Raw genomic sequence first — 22,192 nt, 5'->3', positions numbered from 1 at the left:
ATGACAGTTGCTGTGTCCTGGGGTCATGTGATCGATCCCCTTTTGCACCCTTCTGACAAGCAAAGTCAATGGGGAAGCCAGATTCACTTAACAACTGTGTTACTAACTTAAGAACTGAAGTGATTCACTTAAATATAACAGGAAAGGTCGTAAAATGAGGCAAACTCACTTAACAAATGTCTTACCTAGCAACAGAAATTTGGGGCTCAATCAAGGATTACCTGTACAACTCCATCCAAAATAGGCTATGAGACAAGTCATCAAGAAATTCCTCTCCTGTCTCTGGATTTGTTACATCTAATATTCTTTCCATTTCTCTCCTAGCCTCTTCCCAATTTCTCATACATATAAATCCAGCCACTTACTCGTTGCTTGTATAGTATGATCAAGGCATTATAGCAAAACTGAAACTGCCAGCACATACCATTACCTGCTCCCTCCCCCACTCTCTCTTTCTCTTTCTCTCTCTCTCTCTGCCTCTCTTTCACTTCTTTTCTCTCTCTCTTCCTCTTTCTCTTTGTTTCTCTTTTGTTTCTCTTTCTCTCTTCCTCTTTCTGCCTCTCTCTTCCTTCCTCTTTCTCTTTCTTCCCCCTCTTTCTCTTCCTTTTTGTCTTTCTCTTCCTCCCTCCCTCTCTCTTCCTCTCTGTCTCTTCCTTCCTCTCTCTCTCTTCCTCTCTCTCTTCCTCTCCCTTTTTCTCTCTCTCTTCCTTTCTCTCTCTCTTTCTTTCTTTTCTTTTTCTCTTCCTCTCTCTTTCTCTCCATCCTCCCCCCCAAGTTCTGTCTGTTCAGTCAGCTGCCTCATCTGTTTTTTGGTTGATTTATCTATGTATCAGCATTTTCGTAACAGACATATGAGCTTATTTACATAATCAGATTATGTTTCCCAAAGTAGTATTCCTATCCATGGTTGGAGCCGATCCACAATGTGCATTATTATGGCAACTCCATGAAACAGGCTACTGTTGCAAACCACCTAAGACTAGGATGTTTCATGCCTAACAGTGAGCCCACAGGATGTTTTTTTATAAATCAAGATGATGACCACAGCTGTATGACTGAAGAATATGCAAACTGGGTGGTGCTTGGATTGGCTGCCATCATTTTTTTTAACCACAATCTACAGATATCCCTGTTGGCAATCTACCACAAAATGTTTTTTTTTCTGATTTAAAAACTCTTGGTACAGATTTACTATTCACTGAGGAATGCTGACAGTGGCTCTATCTTTCCCCATAATCAGAAGGCATGCCCATCACCAAATACATATTTATAGCAGTGTTTGAGGGGTGAAACAGGAACAATCAATAGCAATTGCACTTAGACCTATATACCACTTTACAGTGCTTTACAGCCCTCTCTGAGAAGTTCTCAGCCTACTGCCCCCAACAATTTGGGTTCTCATTTTACTCACCTCAGAAGGAGAGAAGGCTAAATCAACCTTGAGCTGGTCAGGATCTAACTCCTGTCAGTGGGCAGAGTCAGCTTGCAATCCTGCATTCTAACCACTGTGCCACAACAGAAGGGGAGAAGGAAGGAAGGAAAACAGAAGGAAAGAAGGGCAATAGAATCACAGTGCTTTACGACTCTCTCTAAGCAGTTTACAGAGTCAGCCTATTGCCCCCAACAATCTGGGTCCTCATTTTACCAAGCTCAGAAGGATAAAAGACCGAGTGAACCTTGAACCGGTTAGAATCGAACTGCTGGCAGTTGGCAGAATTAGCCTGCAATACTCCATTCTAACCACTGCGCCACCAGCGCTCTAACGCATCTCCTTAAAGAATCAATGAAAATTTTAACAAGCTGAATGAGCACCTATAGAAAATGGGATGAAAGCTTCTCGGCAGGTGAAATTCCCATCCTCGTCAAGGAAATGGTTTGGGTTGAACGTGAGGGGAGTCTCCCATTCGTTGGAATCATACAAGGCCGAAGCCATGTTTGGGAAGACGGTGGTACCCTGTCAAAAAGAGAAGGAGCACTTCAGTTTTGCCTTTCACCCTGAGGGAAGAAAAAAAGATGGTTATAATCTGCTGGCAACGGAGGCCGAGATGAGAAATCCCTAGGAAATTTCTTCATCCATACATAGCTTTAAAGAACATTCTTTTAAAAAACACAAATAGGTTGAACAACAGTCGCTGCTATTTTTTTTTAAAAAAAGGCGGGGGATCCCAATAAATCTAAATTTTGATGCTGACTTTGGCTGATCTGAAACAAATTAAGCAGGTTGGACCTGTTGGAAGAAATATCCTTCTGGGTTCAGTTCCAAGTGGGGAAAAAGACACTGGAAACAAGGAGGCTGTTTGGAAAGATGGTTTAATGGCGGACAAGACCACATGGCTTGAAGCTCCAGAGTGAAAAGGAAGGATGATCAAATGCTTCCAGGTGAAGGCAGAGATCAAGAAAGGGCCGAGGTGCTGAGAGTGCCTGGCTTTTATACCCTTTGTTGGGATTTGAATTGGAGCTTGTATTCTGATTGATTGTCAGACTCCCATGAGGCCACGCAGGGGCAACTCTGTAGGCTGTCCTGAGTCCCAGGCTTGGTTGAGCCTTGCTGGGTGATGATGCACTGAAAGGGCTTTTGAGCAATTGCTATAGCTTTACCTGGAGATCTTTGTTATGTAAAGTATTCTGGCCCAGGCCTTAATGGCCCACCCATTAACCAAGGTGGGGGTGAGCTGCTGCTTCTGAGTTTCTACTCTTTTTAGAGGAAATATTCTGCCTTTTTAATATTTCCCAGGATGTTTCATTTTTCTAGGGGTGAGGTGGGTGCTAACTTCCAACAGACCTGATGAGAACCTAACAGGAAATTTATCGGGGCTCAACGGCTATGGAGGGCCTCAGTCATCCAGGTTATGGTTGTCTCAAAAGTGCTTTTTCAAAAGGCAACTGGACTTTCTTTGTTTTTGCTTGAAGTTATTTCATGTCTCATCGAAGAAACTTTTTCAGCTCTGACTTCCCCACCATCCAGCCAGAGCTGAAGAAGCTTCTTGGAGGAGAAGTGAAACTGTCAGTGTGTGCTCCCTTCAAAATCCAAGAAAGAAATACCCAGGCTCCATGGATCAGAGCAAAGTTATTCTTTTACTGGAAATTGAAGAGGAAGCTACAGATGGAATTCCGAAACTGAGAATTTGGCGCGCAGATCACTTATACGAAGGAATGGAATTGTTCCCACCCCCCAAAGTCCAGAAGTCTCTTCCAATTAAAAGTTCTGAATATGATCATGTGGGCATCTTCAGGTGGTGATGAGGCCTCTGTCCGTTGACCTTGACATATTTTGATAAGACTTCGCAGCTGCACAAAAAGGGATAGAAGCTAGCAAAGAAATGGAAAGTTGAAAAGAAGAAATCATACACCCCCTCCTTTGGCTTGCCCACAGTAAAGGAATGCAAAACACCTCCAGCTCTCTTCCCCCCCACAATTACCCCTCCCCCCGTTGCTAATGACAGCCGAAAGAATTAAGCCTAGCAGTAGAGAAGATAAAGTAGGTAGGATATGGGAGAGATAAATGGGATAGACAGCAGTTAGGGTACCCGAAGAGATCCTGAGGCTGACAGAAACGTTTTCAAGGAAAACGAAGGAAGCCCAGTTGCCTTTTGAAAAAGTACCTTTGGGACATCTGAGCTCGACTTTAGGCTGGGCAGGTGAAAAACAATTCCTCCTGAGGGAAAGCAAAGCGGAACCATTTCTGATTTGTTGATTTGTTATGATAGATAGGTCTCTGTGAAGTGACAGAAGCTGAGCTCCACTCCAAAGAGATCAAACATCCATTTTTGTGTGCGCAAAGCAAGAAATGACTGTTCAATGTTTGTGCTTCAGCATCAACAAAGAATAACCCTTAGTTTCTGACAAAGATCGATGAGGGCTAATTGTGCCAAGCTGGTCAAGGAATCAGAGCGAAGGATGGTCATTGGAAACAGATGCACTTCATAGTGTTGGAAGAAATATCCTCCTGGGTTCCGTTCCAAATGGGGAAAAAGACACTGGAAACATGGAGGCTGTTTGGAAAGATGGTTTAATGGTGGACAGGACGATCACACGATTCAAGATGTTGCGTGAAGGAAAAGAAGAAGGGGCAAGATGACGAGAGATCCTTAGTTTTATACCCTCTGTTGGGCCCCACCTTAATGTTTCCTATTCCTGTGTAAGAAATATATTCCATTGGCTGTCAGATTCCCAAAGGTGGGGGTCTTAGATAACTTTGTAGGCTTTGTTTGGGCCACATGGCTTCACCTGAGTGCTGGCTGATGCAATCTTCCCAGGCCAGGTGGTGAGATGGGTAGAGGGCTTTGTTATGTAGAATACTCTGGCCCAGGCCTGAATGCCCCACCCAATTAACAAAGGTGGGGGGGGGGGTGAGCTTCTGCTTCTGAGTTAGGGGAAATATTCTGCCTTTTAGTATATCCTAAAATATTTCATTTTCCTAGGAGAGGGTTTTAACTTCCAACAATACCTAACCGCAAGGATGACAAAATATGGGTCACACTGTCACAACACAATCTCCCCCTTTGAATTTTGGGCAGGGAAAAGGCATGTCAGGAAACAGCACAAATCACAAAACAAATGAACAGTGATAATTATTCCTACTATGGTATTAGATGCTTGGGAATAGCTGTGGTCATGAACTTGTAGAAGGCCAATAAATTATTGCTGCTTTCTTTACACACACACACACACACACACACACACACACACACACACACTCACTTGTCTTCTCTCGAAATGCTCCAGATTTTTGAACATATGGAACTCCGACATTTCTGGAGAACAGCAGCTGTGGTTATGAATATATACAAAGACAGGTAGTAGTCCTCTGTTAACAACTGTTTGTTCAGCAACTACTTAAAGTTACAACAGCGCTGAAACAAGGACTTATGGCTGGTCCTCAAAGTTTCAACCATGACACTTTGCACGGTCAGTTCTGTCCTAGGCATTATTAACAGAGGGATAAAAACAAGATCATTTGAAGTGTTAATACCCCTTTATAAAGCCCTGGTAAGACCACACTTGGAATATTGTGTACAGTTTTGGTCACCACAATATAAAAAAGATGTGGAGACTCTGGAAAAGAGCGCAGATAAGAGCAACAGAGATAATTAAGGGACTGGAGGTTAAAATGTACAAAGAACAGTTGCTCGAATTGGGTATGTCTAGTTCAATGAAAAGAAGGGTATGATGGTAGTGTTCCAATATCTCAGGGGCTGCCCCAAAGAAGAGGGAGTCAAGCTATTCTCCAAAGCACCTGAAGGCAGGACAAGAAACAATGGATGGAAACTAATCAAGGAGAGAAGCAACCTAGAGCTAAGGAGAAATTTCCTGATAGAACAATTAATCAGTAGAAGGACTAATTGTGATTCATGTGTTTGGCAACTGGCTCACAATTACGACGGTCACATTGTCCTGCCGTTTGCCACCTTCATCGCCAGCTTCTAACAAGCAAATTCAGTAGGAAAGTTGACAGGTCACAAATGTCAATCATGTGGTATTGCACTTAATGAGCATATTAGGAATTGCCAGAATCGCCACCGTAAGTTGATGCGGTGCCGCTTAATAACAGAGTCCTCGGTCCAATTACCATCGTTAACTGACGATTCCCTGTATTGCATGTGCTTCCTTCTAGCAATATGGGGAAGAAAAGAAAAGAAAAGGTTCTAGATGACAGGAAATCGGTTACCTTTCTAATGAGAAATTTCTGGATCTTTGTGTCTCTTAGGCAGTATCTAGGCATTCCAGTCGAAATGATGTTGCTAAAACGCTGGATTTCGTGCACCACAGCATTTGTGTACGGAAGTTTCTTGCGATCCTCGTAACAGACTGACTGGCCCGGTATTAGGAATGTATCTATTTCCTGTTGAACTTTGGCTGTGGAGAAACAAAGATTTTGCACATTAACTAGAGCTAAGATTGAATAAGCATCCGGGGCCAGCCCATGGTTTATTAATGGCAGAAGCTCAGCCTAACAGGAGGGGATTATTTAGACCGGGGTGACCAACCTTGACAACTTTACGTTTTGTGGACTTCAACTCCCAGAATTCCCCCCGATAGCCTTGTTGGCTGAGGAATTCTGGGAGTTGAGGTCCACAAGTCTAAAGTTGCCAGGAATGTCCAACTTTGACAACTTTAAGTTTAGTGGACTTCAACTGGCAGAATTCTCCCATCCACCATGCTGGATGAGGAATTCTGGGAGTTGAAGTCTGTTGTGGTAATTCCCCGTTAGGAGAATGAGTGCATACAGGGAGATGTATTTGAGAGAAGTGTTTGAATAATACACACCCAGAACACAGATACACCATACAGTAAATGTAGGGTCTTACTTTCAATAAAGGTTTAAGCAAAGTTCAAAATAGGCAGTCCAAAGTCATTCACAGGTTAAATCAGTCAGTTTTCAATCCAGGGATAATCCAGTAGCAAATTCCAGTGCCAAAAACAGTTCAGTAACAGACTTCCATTAAATCCAGTAATATCACTCAATTAGAAGAAATGGAGGAACGGCAATACTTTCCAACAGAAGGAAACAGAGATACACTCACACTCTCTTCTGAGAATCAGACTAAAACAAACCAGGTTTCTGGCTCCATCTTATGGCCGTTTGAGAAACCACACCTAATTACAGTTTTGCATTTCCTTAAAGATACAGTTTTTAAATGTTTATCCTGGTTTATATATTTCTAACCCAAATACCTATTAGGTGACTTATATTCCTAACAAAGTCCACAAGTCTAAATTGCCAGAGATGTCCGACCTTGGCAACTTTAAGTTTAGCAATCTTCCCAGATGGCTTCTGACAAGCAAAGTCAATGGGGGGAAGCTGATGTGCTTAATCACTGTGTGATTCACGTAATGACCAATGATTCACTTAATGACTGTGGCAAACAAAAAAAGGTCTTGAAATCAACTCATCTAAAAATCCACCAACCACAGAAGTGTTCAAGTCCCATTTGTGATCATATATCAAGGACTACCAGTCATTCAATAGGCTTAAACTGGCAATTGAATTAACTAATATTTTAATTCCACCTTTTTCACGTACAATCCAAAACAGTGAACATACCGTATTTCCCCATGTATAAGCCACCCCTTTTTTCCAAAATTTTCAAGCCCAAAAAGTAGGGGGTGGCATATACAAAGCAGGTACACTTTTTATACGTGAAAAATGCATAAAATAATAAAGTAGGAATAAACTGGTTTTCTAGCAGTATGCTATACTTTTTTGTAAAAATTGTAAGTGATAAAAAGTGTAAGTGATTACGAGTGCGAGTACGCGATAGCTAGGCATCGGCCTGAATGCTTTGTTCCTACCGTACTCTCATTCTGATGCGTAGATTGCAGGCGTCGCCCGCACCGCTTTCGACGTCATGACCGAAATTGTAGATCTAGACGTCGCGGACGACTTTTGTCTGAAGCTTTTTCGTCTGTCGCCGCCCGTACGGACGCCGCCCGGGCTTGGCGGCAACCGTCCAGTCGACCTGCCGGCGATCGCGGGACAGACGGTGTTGCAGCACCGTCGTTTTTTTTCGTGCGACTTGCAAGATTGTACACAGTATTCATTACTGTGTTATTTTGAAATTCTAAAATGGACAAGAGACAAGCCTACACTGCAAGCTTTAAGTTAAAAGTCATTAAGTTTGCCAAAGAATTTGGTAATCATGCAGCTGAGCGGGAATTTGGACCTCCACCAGTTCGGAGGGCAATCATCAGATGGAGAAAGCAGGAAGAGAAACTTATTATGAATCTTGAATTTTGTTTCTTTGTAAATTTTCTTTCTTCATAACTTGTTTCTCTAATAAAATATTTTTTTCAAAACTTCACAGTCCAAAAATTGGGGGGGTGGCTTATACAAAGGGGGTGCTTATACATGAGGAAATATGGTACCTAATACTCCTTCTTCCTCTTTGGAGGTTTTTAAGAACTGGAGCTTTTTAAGAAGAGACTAGACAGTCACTTTTCTGAAATAGTATAGGTTCTCCTGCTTGAGCTGCGGGCTGGACTAGAAGACCTCCAAGGTCCCCTCCTATTCTATTCTATTCCATTCCATCCCATCCTATTTCGCATTTTCCCCACAACCACAACCCTGGGATTTGGGCTGAGAGAATGACTGGCCCAGAGTCACCCAGTCAGTTTTGATACTAGAATTCAACATAACACAAACACAAGCAACAGAACATAAGGACACCAGAGTCTTGGACTTTAGAAGAGCTAATTTCAATAAACTCAGAGAGAACTTGGGAAAGATTCCATGGATGAAAATCCTAAAGGGGAAAACAACTCAAGAATCTTGGGAAACTCTAAAAAGTATGATCATAGAAGCCCAGACCAGCACAATACCACTGAGAAAGAAAAACAGGAAATCCAAGAAGAAACCAGCATGGCTGCACAAAGATCTCTCTGGCAAATTGAAAGAAAGAAAGGACAAGTACAAAAAATGGAAAGGACATACAGCTAAGGCAAAATTTCAGCAGATAGCCAGAATCTGCAAAGACGAAGTCAGAATACCAAAGGCTTAGAACGAACAAAGACTTGTAACAAAAGTCAAAGATAATAAAAAAAAGTTTCTTCCAACGTATAAATAACAAGAAAAAAATCAAGGAAACAGTCAGTCCACTAAAGAGAGAAGATGGCAAGGAAATAACAGGCAACAGAGAGAAAGCAGAATTGCTTAACTCATTCTTTGCCTCAGTCTTCATGCAAAAAGAAACTATAGCTCAACCCACCAAAAACATAACTGTAAAAGACAGACCAGAAATAAAAGTTAAAATAAGTAAAAAAATAGTAAGAGAACACCTGTCTGATCTTGATGAAAACAAATCCCCTGGGCCTGATGGATTACATCCCAGAGTTTTAAAGGAGCTGGCAGAGGTCATCTCAGAACCACTGCACCATATCTTTCAAAAATCCTGGAGCACTGGGGAACTACCAGAGGACTAGAAAAGAGCTGATGTGGTTCCCATCTTCAGAAAAAGAAAAAAAAAACAGACCCAGGAAACTATAGACAGATCTGCCAACATCTAGAAACAAGTAAAATAATAACTAGCAGTCAACATAGGTTTGTTAAAAACAGATCGTGCCAAACCAATCTTATTTCATTCTTCAACACAGTGACTAAATTAGTAGACCAGCAAAATACTGTGGACAAAATATATTTAGATTTCAGCAAGGCATTCGATACAGTAGACCACAAACTACTTCTTAGTAAGCTAGAAAAAAGTGGAATAGATAGCACCACCACTAGATGGACTCGCAACTCGCTGGCAAACCGTACTCAACGAGTAGTCCTTGATGGGTCTAAGTGTACATGGAGGGAAGTAAGCAGTGGGGTGCCACATGGTTCCGTCTTAGGCCCAGGACTCTTCAATATCATTAACGACTTAGATGAGGGAATAGAAGGGGAACTTACCAAATTTGCAGATGATACTAAGCTGGCAGGAATAGCTAACACCCAAGAAGATAGGCTAAAGATCTAGATCAAGATCTCAAGATCTTGACAGACTAGAACACTGGCCCATATCTAACAAAATGAAATTCAATGTAGAGAAAAGCAAAGCCCTACACTTAGGCAAGAAAAACCAAAGACACATATAGACTGGGTGAAACCAGGCTCAATAGCAGGAACTGTGAGAGGGATCTTGGAGTCTTAGTGGACAACCAGCTAAATAGGAGCCAGCAGTGTGCAGCAGCCGTCAAAAAAGCTAATGCAATCCTAAATTGTATTAACAGAGGGATACAATCAAGATCAAGGGAAGTACTAATACCACTCTATAAAGCCTTAGTAAGATCACACCTAGGGTACTGCATCCAGTTTTGTTCACCACATTATAAAAAAGATGTTGAGACTCTAGAAAAAGTACAGAGAAGACCAACCAGGATGATTAGGGGACTGGAGGCTAAAACATATAATGAAAGGTTGAAGGAACTGGGCTTGGCTAGTCTAGTAAAGAGAAGGACCAGGGGAGACATGATAGAAGTCCTTCTAAATTTGAGGGACTGCCACAGGGAGGAGAGGGTCAAGCTATTTTCTAAAGCACCCAAAGGAATAATGGATGGAAACTGAACAAGGGGAGATTTAACCTGGAAATAAAGAGAAACTCTCTGACAGTGAGAACAATCAACCAATAGAACAGCTTGCCCTCGGAAGTTGTGGGAGCACCATCACTTGAGACTTTGAAGAAGAGATTGGACTCCCACTTGGGCGGGGGGGGGTTGGACTAGATGACCTACAAGGTCCCTTACAACTCTGATTATCTGTTATCTGATGCCTAAGGCAGATTTAGGAGTGCCTGTCTCCTTGTTTCACACCTGGTGTCTTAACCATGAAAAAATAAAGGTTTCCCAGGGAGTCATGTCCAACTCTAGAGCTCATCTCCGTTTCTTGGCCGAGGGAGCCAGCATTGTCCGAAGACAATTACTATGGTCATGTAGCCAGCATGACTTTATGCCAAAGGCACACAAAACACAGTTACCTTCCCAATTGAAGTGGTACCTATTTATATACTTGCATTTGCATGCAAGCTGGGCAGAAGCTGAGGCAAAGGACGGGAGCTCACTCGTCCCACAGAACTTGGGTCACGAACCTCTCCAGCTGACAAGCACAGCATCTTTATCCATTGACCCATTCATTAGTTTGGTCTTACCCACTAGACAAAACTATATAAGAGTGAGTTTTCAGCCATGATATTCCAAAGTCCATTCCCTGCAACTAAGCTCTTCACAATCCTTGGCTTATCAGAAGAGATGAACAGATGTTAATCAAAACATACAGTGTCATTGATCTAGGATGCTAAAAGGGGGTTATCTTGGGTATGCTTGGAACGCCCTGAGCATTTACTGGGTTTATTCAAGAGTAAACAGGTAGCCTTTCCCAATACCTCATATGCCCATTACCCTCTCTGGATTATATGTTCTTATCATGCCAGTGGCCTGAACAGACAAAGTCAAACCTTGCTTGGGCCATCTGATATTTTGAGTGGGAGATCACACCTTGTCATTTGGATAACGTTGAGTACAGGTAGTCCTCAATTTATGACCAGTGGCTGTCGGAAATTACGATGGTGCCGAAGAAAGCAACTCATGATCCTTTCCTGAAGTTACACTTCTGCATTGCTCCTGGGATTACCTGAACAAAAGCAATCCACTTGCCCTTATGACTGACTTTAAGACCAACTCCTCCAGTCCTGAGCCATCCTATGCTCCACTTAATAACCCAGATGGTTATTTAACAACCACAATGAGGAGAGGAGGGATTAGGGTCCTTAAATGAGGCAATCACATGGGTGCCTCGCTTAACAAATGTCATGACTTGAGACCATAAAGAGCAGCCTGCATTATAGATTGTAAGTTGAGGACTACCTATAACTAAATAATTCTTCCAATAATAATTGCCGTTTACAGATGAAGATGCTACAAGCAGCTTCGGGCACTGAGCATAGATGGGTTATAAAGATCCCTTCTATCTCATCCATGCTATGATGTTTCTCTCACCTTGAATATCAGGATAAAGCACCATATATAACAATCCCCAGGAGAGAGTGATGCCTGCTGTCTCTGTTCCCCCCAGGAAGAGATCAAAGATGCTCTGAACCATGTTCTTTTCATCATAGGGTGACTTGGGTTGGTCTTTCGTCTGCAGAACAAAAATGGAGAAACAAACACCTGAGAAATCTTGAAGGTCATCTCTTCCTCCAAGTCCTTGCCTGTTGGAATATGTGTTAGAATCTATTTTGTATTGCAACAATTACAGAATCGTTCAGCTAAGAGATGGCAGTGTTTAGTTTGCATCTATGGTTGTAATCTATGGTTCTATTTGTTCTGAGGAGAGTTTCCTGTTTCCTGTTACAGTTTAAAACAGTTGAACAGTAAAGCACATGGTGACAGTACTCTTTGTTTGCTCTGGGTGTCTTATTTTTTTCCCATGTACGGGAGGCCCACTTCTTGCTTGCTGTGGTACAAGAGGTTGTGCAGTGTACCAGTACTGCCACCATTGTGAGGCAGGGGTGGAGCTGGCCCACAAACCCTACACCGGCTTACCTCAAGGCCCCCGCAGCCAGGCCACCTATGCCCCGACATGTGGGTAGCTCCACTCCCGCCTTACCTGGTGGCCGTCATACCGCAAGCAACCAGACAGAATGGGCGTGCAGCCAGCTGTGCAGGCTCTTAAGTGGGGCTTATTTGGGGGGGTAGGGCTTGTATTAGGCACACAGAGAAAACATGCTAGGGCTTATTTTCGGGAAGGTCTTGTTTTCAGGGACCTTTTTTGTCCCCGCCTTCCCCAAAGAGAGAAGGTTGCAACTGTTGAAATTGGCAATGTTAGAAAGTCTGTTTATACTGCTATTTCTAACTTTCTAACATTGCCAATTTCAACAGTTGCAACCTTCTCTCTTTGGAGAAGGCAGGGACAAAAAAGGTAGCCATTTGCTCCTATCAGTCTCAGAGCCCTGGTATCCACTCCAATGCTGCATTGTCACAATCCCCAGAGAAGACGGTACTCGAGGCTACTATACAGCTTGCTGGCTGGAGAATTCTGGGAGTAGAAGTCCACCCATTTTGAAGTCCCCAAGGTTGGGAAGACTTTATGTTATAAGCTGCCTAAAACAGTCACACAAAAGAGTATCTGCTTACTTTCTCTATTTCAGCCAGGTAAAAATGAATGAAGTCTTGTTCTTTTTCTTGATGTTCTGCTTCTTGGTGCTTCTTGATCTCCTCTCTTATGAATGACTGAACAAAGTCACGTGAGGAAAATGCCTTCTGATGAGGTCCTGGAATATGCCGCATAATCCAGGGGGAAATATTGTACAGCTGGTGGAAGAGAAGTAACATCGCCTGAGTTAGGAAGCCATACTGATAAAATAAAGAAATAAGGATTAAACAGAGGCAAAAGGAACTGAGAGCCGTGGTGGCGTAGTGGTTAGAATGCAGTACTGCAGGCTACTTCTGCTGCCTGCCGGCTGCCTGCAATTTGGCAGTTGAAATCTCACCAGGCTCAAGGTTGACTCAGCCTTCCATCCTTCCAAGGTCGGTAAAATGAGGACCCAGATTGTTGGGGGGCAAGAGGCTGACTCTGTAAATCACTTAGAGGGGGCTGTAAAGCACTGTGAAGCGGTATATAAGTCTAAAGTGCTATTGCTATTGTTATTTGAGAGCAAAATCATGGAGAATGATCTTTGAGAATATTCTTGACAGAAATTATCAAGACTTTGATGTGACTCAAAACATTCTATCTTACTCCCTTTAACTCCAGAAGGTATTAAATTCTAGTTGTTTTGAACATCTTTGGAAAAAGAGGTAGAAGAAAAAAAAACTGAGTGTCAGTGAATGATTATTTCCTTACGTTTCTAATTTTTCTTTCTTTCTTTTTTCTTATTTTTATTGCTCTTATCTTTTGGTTTTATTGTTGTATTTGCAAATATCTCAGCATTGTATTCTCCTTTTCAGGGTTTCTGAGAATGTCCAGGCAATTTTTCCTTTTATTTTAGTAGAACACAATACTGAGGCAGTATTCCAGGTCCCTCAATCACAATAGAGCTGGAAGGGACCTTAGAGGTCTTCTAGTCCAACCCCCTACTTGTTCTGACCCAGGCTTCGTCAAGCTTAATGAAACACAAACTTATTTTAAAAGCAAAACCTATTTTAATGCAACACTGGGAATTATTTTCATTCCCAGCCAGAATTAATTATAAACAGTTCCCCCAGATAAGAGCACATCTTTCAGTGCTGCCAAAAAACAGAAGTCCAATTAATTATAACATAAACCAACTGAAGTACCAGAAAAAAACCGACCAGAGTACTCAGAGCTTCCAGAAGGACTCGGAAACTATTGAACTACTTTGCTTCCTGCAAAGCGTTCATCATTGAGGTCTGACTTTTATCCCTTATGGGAAGGGCAGTCACCTCCCAGCCTTACTCCTGAGTTGCCCCTTCTGCTTCAGCTGCTCTTGCCTCCTAGCAGCTCTGTGCACATGCACACTGGGAACAGGCTCCCCTGGGTCCTCTGCTTCACTGCTGCCAGACTCCGAAGGCTCCAAAGGCAGCACCCCACTCCCAGATGGTCCTGGCCCCATCCCTGTTTCGAATGCAGGACCCTCGTCCAACTCCTCCCCAGACTCTCTGCCTGGTCCCCCTTCTTCTTCACTGTCCAACTCCGCTGCCGTCTGCACCGGCTGCCAGCGAACCACAACGCTATTCAAGTAGGAGACCCTATACCATTTCAGGCATGTGGCTATCCAGTCTCTTCTTAAAAAGTGATGCAGCATCCCACAACCTCTTGAGGCAAGCTGTTCCCCTGGTTAATTGTTCTAACTGTCAAGAAATTTCTCCTTAATTCCAGGTTGCTTTTCTCCTTAGTTAGTTTCCATCCATCCAAATAAAATTACACGCAAAAATCCTTAAGTCTTGAGTCTCAAGATTGATGTAACTGTCCCTTAGATTAAAGTCCGAGATTATCATTTCCCCTTAGAGGGGAACGTCAGACAGTATCATTAGCAGGGATTATTCATCTTAAATATGTAGCTGTCCTTGTCCCCAAAAGGCAACGTGATTTTCCTTGAAGACGTTTCACTTCTCGTCCAAGAAGCTTCTTCAGTTCTGAAGAACATCTTCAAGGAAAAACAAAGTCCAGTTGCCTTTTGAAGAAACATCTTTGGGACAACTGCAGGGGTGGGGTGCTGGGGGTTCACAGGGGTTCAGGAGAGCCCCCCCCAGCTAAGATTCTGTGCAGTTCGGAGAACCCCCAAGTCCCACTTCTAGATGGCCCCACCCATCCCTCCCCTTCCCTTCCCGGAGTCCTCGTGTGCCACGTTTTGGATGTAGGTAAGTGCAGGGCGTGGGTGGAGGCTCAGGGAGGGTGGAAAATGGGCCTCCCGGAAGTTCTGGAAGGCCGGACATGGGCCCGTTTCCAGTCTCCAGAGGGCCTTTGGAGCCCAGGGAGGCCGTTTTCCCCTCCCAGAGGCTAAAGGAAAGCCTCCAGAGCTGGGGAAGGCAAAAACATGCCACTGCCATGGTGCGGGAAGGAGACTAGGCCACGCCCACCATGGCCACGCCCACCCAGCAACCAGGCAGAGAACCCGTTGCTAAAATTTTTGAAGCCCACCCCTGGACAACCGTGACCGGGATGACTGAGAATCCTCCACTGACAGGTGGCTGTCCTTGTTTGGATTATATGCGCAAAACCTCAGAGATATTTTTTCAAAATACTGTAAGCAGGAGTTTTGTACACCGGCACGTTAGCTAAAAGGAACCCAAAAGAGACATAAATGCAGGTAGTTTCCAACTTACATCCAGTCACTTAGAAAGTCCCAATGTTTTGACAGACTTACCTGGGAGGAATACATTATAACCCAGATTCAGGTTCTGATGATTACCCCTTATCCCACTCCACCCCACAGACATGTGACCACAGGTACAGCGCTAAGCAAGTAGGCCACCTCAGCATCCCACATGGCATAGTTTAAAATGGTTTTGCCCAAAAACAGATTTTACTTTTAGGTTTTGGCAGAATCACGGCCATAGCGAACCCTTGCTTTGCTTAATATTGGTGGCATTTGCTTAATGATGGTCAAATTACTTATTGATTGCCACAAAAAAATTCTGAAATCATGTGATCAACTTCCCAAAGGTGCTTTTTCAGAAGGCAACAGGACTTCCTTGTTTTACTCTTTGAAGAGTTCCACTTCTCATCCGAGAAGCTTCTTCAGCTCTGACTGGATAGTGGGGGGTGGAAGGATTAACATTCCTTGCAGACAGCTGGTCATTTGCATCCTTTTTGAGGGTCATTGAAGCACTTGGAGGTTTATCTGTGTCTTCAGGATGAGAAGCAAAATGTGTTCAAAGAAAAAATGAGTAAGTCCAGTTGCCTCCTGAACAAGCACCTCTGAGACAACCATGACCTGGATGACTGAGAATCACTACAAACTTTTAGCTATACAATTTAGGATGAACGCCCTTCGAATGGTGTGGAATGCATTTCCAGAGGAAAAAATGGCAGCCTACAGGAGCCTTTAACATTACTCAGGTGACCCTGAGGAAAAACCTCCAAGTGGCCTCAACGACCCTCAAAAAGGATGCAAATGACCAGCTGTCTGCAAGGAATGTAAATCCTTCTATTCCCCCAGAGCTGAAAAAGCTTCTTGGATGAGAAGTGAATCTCTTCAAAGAAACAAACAAGAAAGTCCAGTTGCCTCCTGAAAAAGCACCTTAGGGACACCCATGACCTAGATGACTGAGAATCTCTACAGGTGATTGGTCCCATGATTTTACAATTTTACAACCAACACAAGTGACAACCATGATGGGCCGGCTCCATTATGGTCATAACTATCTGTACGGGAAACCCAACCAATCTCACTCGGCAAGGATAGGATGAGAAATATGACTACCACCACAATTTAATCCCTTTCACATCTGTGTGACCCACAAAAAGGGGGGCTGGCTTTTTCATTGTACCATCATGGCTGCCATTTTGATTTTTGGGGGACTCCTCTCCCTGCGGGATAGGCCTGCTTCCCGGCTAGCCTTTAATACCCGTTGCAGGGTTTTTTTTGACCCACAACCTCTGAGCCTGTTCAATGACCGTAATATTTTGATTCTCCTGAGAAAAAGGAAAGAAGGGATCAGCTCACGTTACTCGCGACATTGTCAGAGGCATTGAAAATCTTCTCAATGGCTTCCAGCAGGTGGTGAAAAGTCTCGTCTTCTGTGGAGAAACGATGGCCAAAGACGAGCGCACAAATCACGTTGGAAACCGCGAGGTTCAGGGCGAAAGAAGGATTCATGGGTTTTCCTGCAAAGAGAAAGAGGGACTCGGTGACCGGCCTGCCTCTTGCAAAGATTGCATAGGGCCTGTGTGGAGAAAGACTAAGGATGACACGATAGCATCTTCTGGTCCTTGAGGGGTTGCCACAAAGGAGAGGCGGTCAACCCTGAAGGCAGGACAAGAAGCAATGGATGGAAACTAATCAAGGAGAGTCTGTAGAGGTTCTCAGTCATCCAGGTCCCAAAGGTGCTTTTTCAGGAGGCAACTGGACTTTCTTGTTTTTTTCTTTTGAAGATGGAAAAAACTGCAGATTACAGGAACCAGGAGGTGCACAGATAAACCTCCAAGTGCTTCAACGACCCTCTAAAAGGATGCAAATGACCAGCCATCTGCAAGGAGTCTAAAAAGGGGTGGGATTCAAAAATCCCAGCAACCGGTTCGCTGCCCGGTTGCTGGGTGGGCATGGCCATGGTGGGTGGGGCCTAGAATTTCCTATTTCCGGCTTCTGGTGGGCCTCCAGAACTCGGGGGAGTTCTCGGGGGAGAACTCAGGCCATTTTTGCCTGCCCAAGGGTCCAGAGGCCTCCCCTGAGCCTCTGGGAGGGAGAAAACAGCCTCCCCTGGCCTCTGGAGGCCCACCAGAAGAGAGGAAACATTTTGTAACTTCTAGTTTTTCCGGGAGGCCCGTTTTTCACTCTCCCAACGGTCTAGAGGCTTCCTCCGGACCTCTGGGAGAGCGAAAATGGCATTCCCCCGGGCTCTGGAGGCCCTCTGGAACCCGGAAACAGGCCCGTTTCCGGACTTTCAGAAGGCGTGTTTTTCCATCTCCCAGAGCCTCCGCGTTGACCCTGCACTTACCTCCATCAAAAATGGGTCACATGGAGACTCCTGGGGGGGGGGGGGAAGGGGCAGGAGGGACTGGGCCAGAAGTGGGATTCAAATTTCGTAACAATCGGTTCTGTGGGCATGGCTTGGTGGTCATGTGACTTGTTGGGCATGGCTTGTATGTAAATATTATAAATATTGATGTAAATATTGATTTTTTTTTATTTATTAAAAAATAGCAACTTTTACCCCAAAGCAGGCAAACCAGGCGGGCAGATTGAGTTGCTCACAGAATCACAGATCCACTCAGAGGTCTGTCCTTCTGCCATCAGCTACCTGAGTCTGCACTGAAAAGTAGAAGCTTCAGTCCTAAGGGAGGTTCGGCTCTGCTTTTAGATTAACTAGACAGCAAGAAATCCAAGGATTTCCTGCCTTCTAGCTAAACTAAATCTCCCAGCAGAGCAGAACAGCTGATGGTCGGGCGAAAGAAAGGAAAAATAGCAACTTACCAAACCAGGCAAGTTGGATGGCTCGCATGCCAGGTAAGGAGTGAGTGGGTAGGGAGGGGCAGGGCCAGCCAGTGGAGCAATTTGCCGGTTCTCCAAACTACGCATGTGTGCAGCGTTTGCAAGAAATCAGCTGTGCCAACTGGACAGCTGAGAAGCGCTGTGTGCGAGTGCGCGGCGTTTGAAAATCCTCTTGTTTCCTGCTTTTCCAACCTCAGCTGTGCTGCACAAAGCAGCTGAGGAGGGAAAAGCAGGGAATAAAGGACAGCCTAGAGTCCGGGCAGGTGGGTGGGCCAAACACTGAACCAATTGGGTGTCAGCTGCTCTTTACAGCTACTGGTTCTATAGAACTGGTCCGAATCGGTAGCATCCCACCCCTGGACTGGGCCAGCTGATGGGTTGAAATACCAGTTTGGCGAACCAACTGTACCTTTAACATCTAGTTCGCCTGAACCGGTCCGAACTGGTAAAATCCCATCCCGAGTAGAAATCATTCCATTCCCCACCATCCAGTCAGAGCTGAAGAAGCTTCTTGGATGAGAAGTGAAATGTCTTCAAAAGAAAAAAAACACAAGAAAATCCAGTTGCCTCCTGAAGAAGCACCTTCGGGATAATCAAGGAGACAAGCAGCCTAGAACTAAGGATAAATTAATCACATGACCATGGGGATGCTGCAATGGTCATACAGGTGAAGAACGGTCAAAAGTCTGTTTTTTCAGTGCTGTTGTAATTTTGAATGATCACTAAACAAAGGGTTTTAAGTCAAGAACTACCTGTACATTCATCTATATCTATTTGTCTGTCTGTCTGTCTGTCTGTCTGTCTATCGTCTATATCTATCTATCATCTATCTATGTATCTTTATCTTTTACCTATCTATCATCTATCTATATCTATCTATCATCCATCCATCCATCCACTTATCTCTATATGTATCATCTATCCTCTCTATCTATATCATCTATCTCTATCATCTATCTATCTTTTGTTTACGATATAGAATGATAGATAGATAAATAGATAGAAAGAAAGAAAGAATTTTTTATTGGCCAAGTGTGATTGGACACACAAGGAATTTGTCTTGGTGCAAATGCTCTCAGTATACATAAAAGAAAAGATACATTCGTCAAAAGTCAAGAATCATCAGGTGCAACACTTAATAACAGTCATAGGGTACAATAAGCAATCAAACCATCTAGGAAACAGACTATAAATCATAAGATACAAGAGACAAAGTCAAACAGTCACAAGTGAGAGGGGATGGGTGATAAGGAATGATGAGAAGATTAATAGTGATAGTAGTGCAGACTTTGTAATAGTTGAACAGTGTTGAGCGAATTATTTGTTTAACAGAGATCTATCTATCTATTTATGATCTATCTAATCTATCTATCTTCCTCTATCTCTTATATATCTATCCTCTATATCTCTATCTATCATCCATCCATATATCTTTCTCTGTATATATCATCTATCATCTCTCTCTCTCATCTATCATCTATTTAGATGTATCTCTCTATCTTCTATTTAGATCTATCTATCTATCTATCTATCTATCTATCTATCTATCTATCTATCTATCACTATATCTATCTATCACTATATCTATCACTATATCTATCTATCTATCTATCTATCTATCTATCTATCTATCTATCTATCTATCTATCTATCTATCTATCTATTTTCTCACTATATCTATCTATCTATCTATCTATCTATCTATCTATCTATCTATCTATCTATCTATCTATCTATCTATCTATCTATCTATCTATCTACCTATCCATCCATCCATCCATCCATCCATCCATCCATCCATCCATCCATCCATCCATCCATCCATCCATCTATCTATCTATCTATCTATCTATCTATCTATCTATCTATCTATCTCAATTTATTTATAAACTTTATTGGCTCATCTTACATTTCCTTGCACAAAACAAGAAAAAAGGATCAAAACTTTATTTTGATCTTTTTTGACACTTTGCCTTCCCTTGCAGACATCGGAGAAATGACTTCAGCCTGTCCTCTGTGTCTTAGTTTTTACATTTTGGAAAATTAAAACAAATAAGAAAATACAGATTTCCAGCCAAAAGATAAAGGCACTCGCCTCCATAGCAATACCTTCAGTTTTCCTGAACACTTCCACCAAACTCTGGGCTTCCTCTTCGATCTGATACTCCAGAGTGCTCTTCCCCATGCCCAGGGTCTTCAGAGCCGCCATTGAAAATCGTCTTTGATGCTTCCAGTTCTGGCCCGAGGAAAGCAGAATCCCTGATGACACAGAACCACCGAATGACAGATTATTGGCCTTATTCAAATCTTTGGAACTGACAGAAGGGCAAAATACTTTTTTTGGAATATTGTGATTGAAATAGCAATAGCACTTGGATTTATATACCGCTTCATAGTGCTTTACTCTGAGCAGTTTTACAGAGTCAGCCTCTTGCCCCCAACAATCTGGGTTCTCATTTTACCGACTTCAGAAGGATGTATGGCTGAGTTAACCTGGAGCTGGTCAGGATCGAACTGCTGACAGTCAGCAGAATTAACCCGCCATATTGCATTCTAAAGACTGTGCTACTGTGGCTGATCACACCTGGAATATATAGCTGCCTCTGAAACTGGAAGTCCAATTCTGCCAAGTGGGCAGCATGGGCTTTGGAGTTACTAGGAAACCGTATCATAAAACAGGAAGGCTAAACTAGGAACAATTAAAAGGGTACAAGAGAATTAAGGGAAACAAAGCAGAGAACAAAAATTAAGGAAAATAAGACAAGCAAAAACACATTAGAAACAAACAAGTAAATGACAAAGAAAAATGCTTGGGGGGGGCAGAAAAAAACAAATAAAGTTATAAAGGAATCTCAAAAAAACCATGTGATGAATCAATTCAAATTTCAGAATTGCATTAGCATTCTACCATTCTCAAGAGTTGATTTTTGATTAATACACATTGTTAGCATTTAAAATATCTGAACATGTCTCTCTTCTGGTTATCTTGCGTATTATCCAAACTTATTTCTGTAATTTTCTTTTTTAAAGTATAATAGCAATACATTGTCAGCATAATCTCAGGGAAGGATCCTCCAATATAGTTAATCTTTGATTTACAACCACAACCGTGAGCAAAATTTCCATTGTTAAGCAGGGGGCTTGTTAAGCGAGTCACATCCAATTTTACAATCTTGTTAATCTTTTTTTACTAGCTGAGCCCTGTTGGGGCAGTGGTTAGAATGGAGTATTGCAGGCTGACTCTGCCCACTGACAGGAGTTCGATCCTAATCAGCTCAAGATTGACTCAGCCTTCCATCCTCCCAAGGTGGGTAAAATGAGGACCCAGATTGTTGGGGTCAATAGACTGACTCTGTAAACCACTTAGAGAGGGCTGGAAAGCACTGTGGAGCAGTAAGTAGGGTAGGTGCTATTGTTTGTGCTATTGCTCTTAGTTATGGTTCTCAAATGAATCACTGCAGTTGTTAAGTGAGTCACGATTTCCCCCACTGACTTTATTTGTGAAGCTGGCTGGGAAGATTGCAAATGATGATCACATGATTCTGGGACACTGCCACCATTAAAAATGCGTCTTGGTTGCCAAGCCTCTAAATTTTGATGACCGACTATGGGAATGCTGCAATCTAAGGGTGGGAACCAGTGGCAAGTCATTTCTTTCAGTGTTGATGTAACTTCAAGCAATTGCTAAATGAATAGCTTTAAGTTGAGGACTAGCTGTACACGCAATTCTTTGAAGACATGGGAGCCAAACAAATGAACATGACGGACATTTTGCCATGCAGACATTTTAAGAAAGTGATTTTTCCTCTGTAAAATTTTGTACACTCTTATTAGCTATGCTTCTTCATCACTTGGACCATAAACAGAATTTGTACCAGAACAGATGCTATTTTCTTCATTCAGCAATGCCAAAATCTAGTGATTTGTATTTTTAGGAATGATACCTTGTCAAAAACTGAAATATTATCTGAAGTTTGTTGCTTGAGCCGGAAGAATTATTGTTGGTTATGTCTTCGATAACTTTCTCACCAAAGCAACTTGTTAAAATCTTAGTGTCAGAATCAGATAATATTTTGTACAATTCACAGAGTCCTTTTCACATTTCA

The 22,192-nt window shown here is 42.8% G+C and overlaps 1 protein-coding gene across 1 annotated transcript in view; it reads right to left on the bottom strand.

Annotated features, from left to right (window-relative positions):
* Positions 1 to 22,192, bottom strand: part of LOC113449872 (cytochrome P450 2C8-like) — a 59,348-nt gene that overhangs the window by 1,145 nt on the left and 36,011 nt on the right. Inside the window, exons 7-8 of the mRNA XM_087933656.1 lie at positions 5,669 to 5,856; positions 1,813 to 1,954 (exon numbers count right to left, since the gene is read on the bottom strand). Of these exons, the coding sequence (XP_087789782.1) occupies positions 1,813 to 1,954; positions 5,669 to 5,856 (330 nt within the window). The remainder of the gene's footprint in view (positions 1 to 1,812; positions 1,955 to 5,668; positions 5,857 to 22,192) is intronic.

The sequence above is a fragment of the Pseudonaja textilis genome, chromosome 4 (genome assembly GCF_049901715.1).
Source record: "Pseudonaja textilis isolate UNSWEBS1 chromosome 4, rPseTex1.2, whole genome shotgun sequence".
Taxonomy (NCBI): Eukaryota; Metazoa; Chordata; class Lepidosauria; order Squamata; family Elapidae; genus Pseudonaja; species Pseudonaja textilis.
The sequence above is the reverse complement of the archived record's forward strand: the minus strand, read 5'-3'. Positions and strand labels throughout refer to the sequence as shown.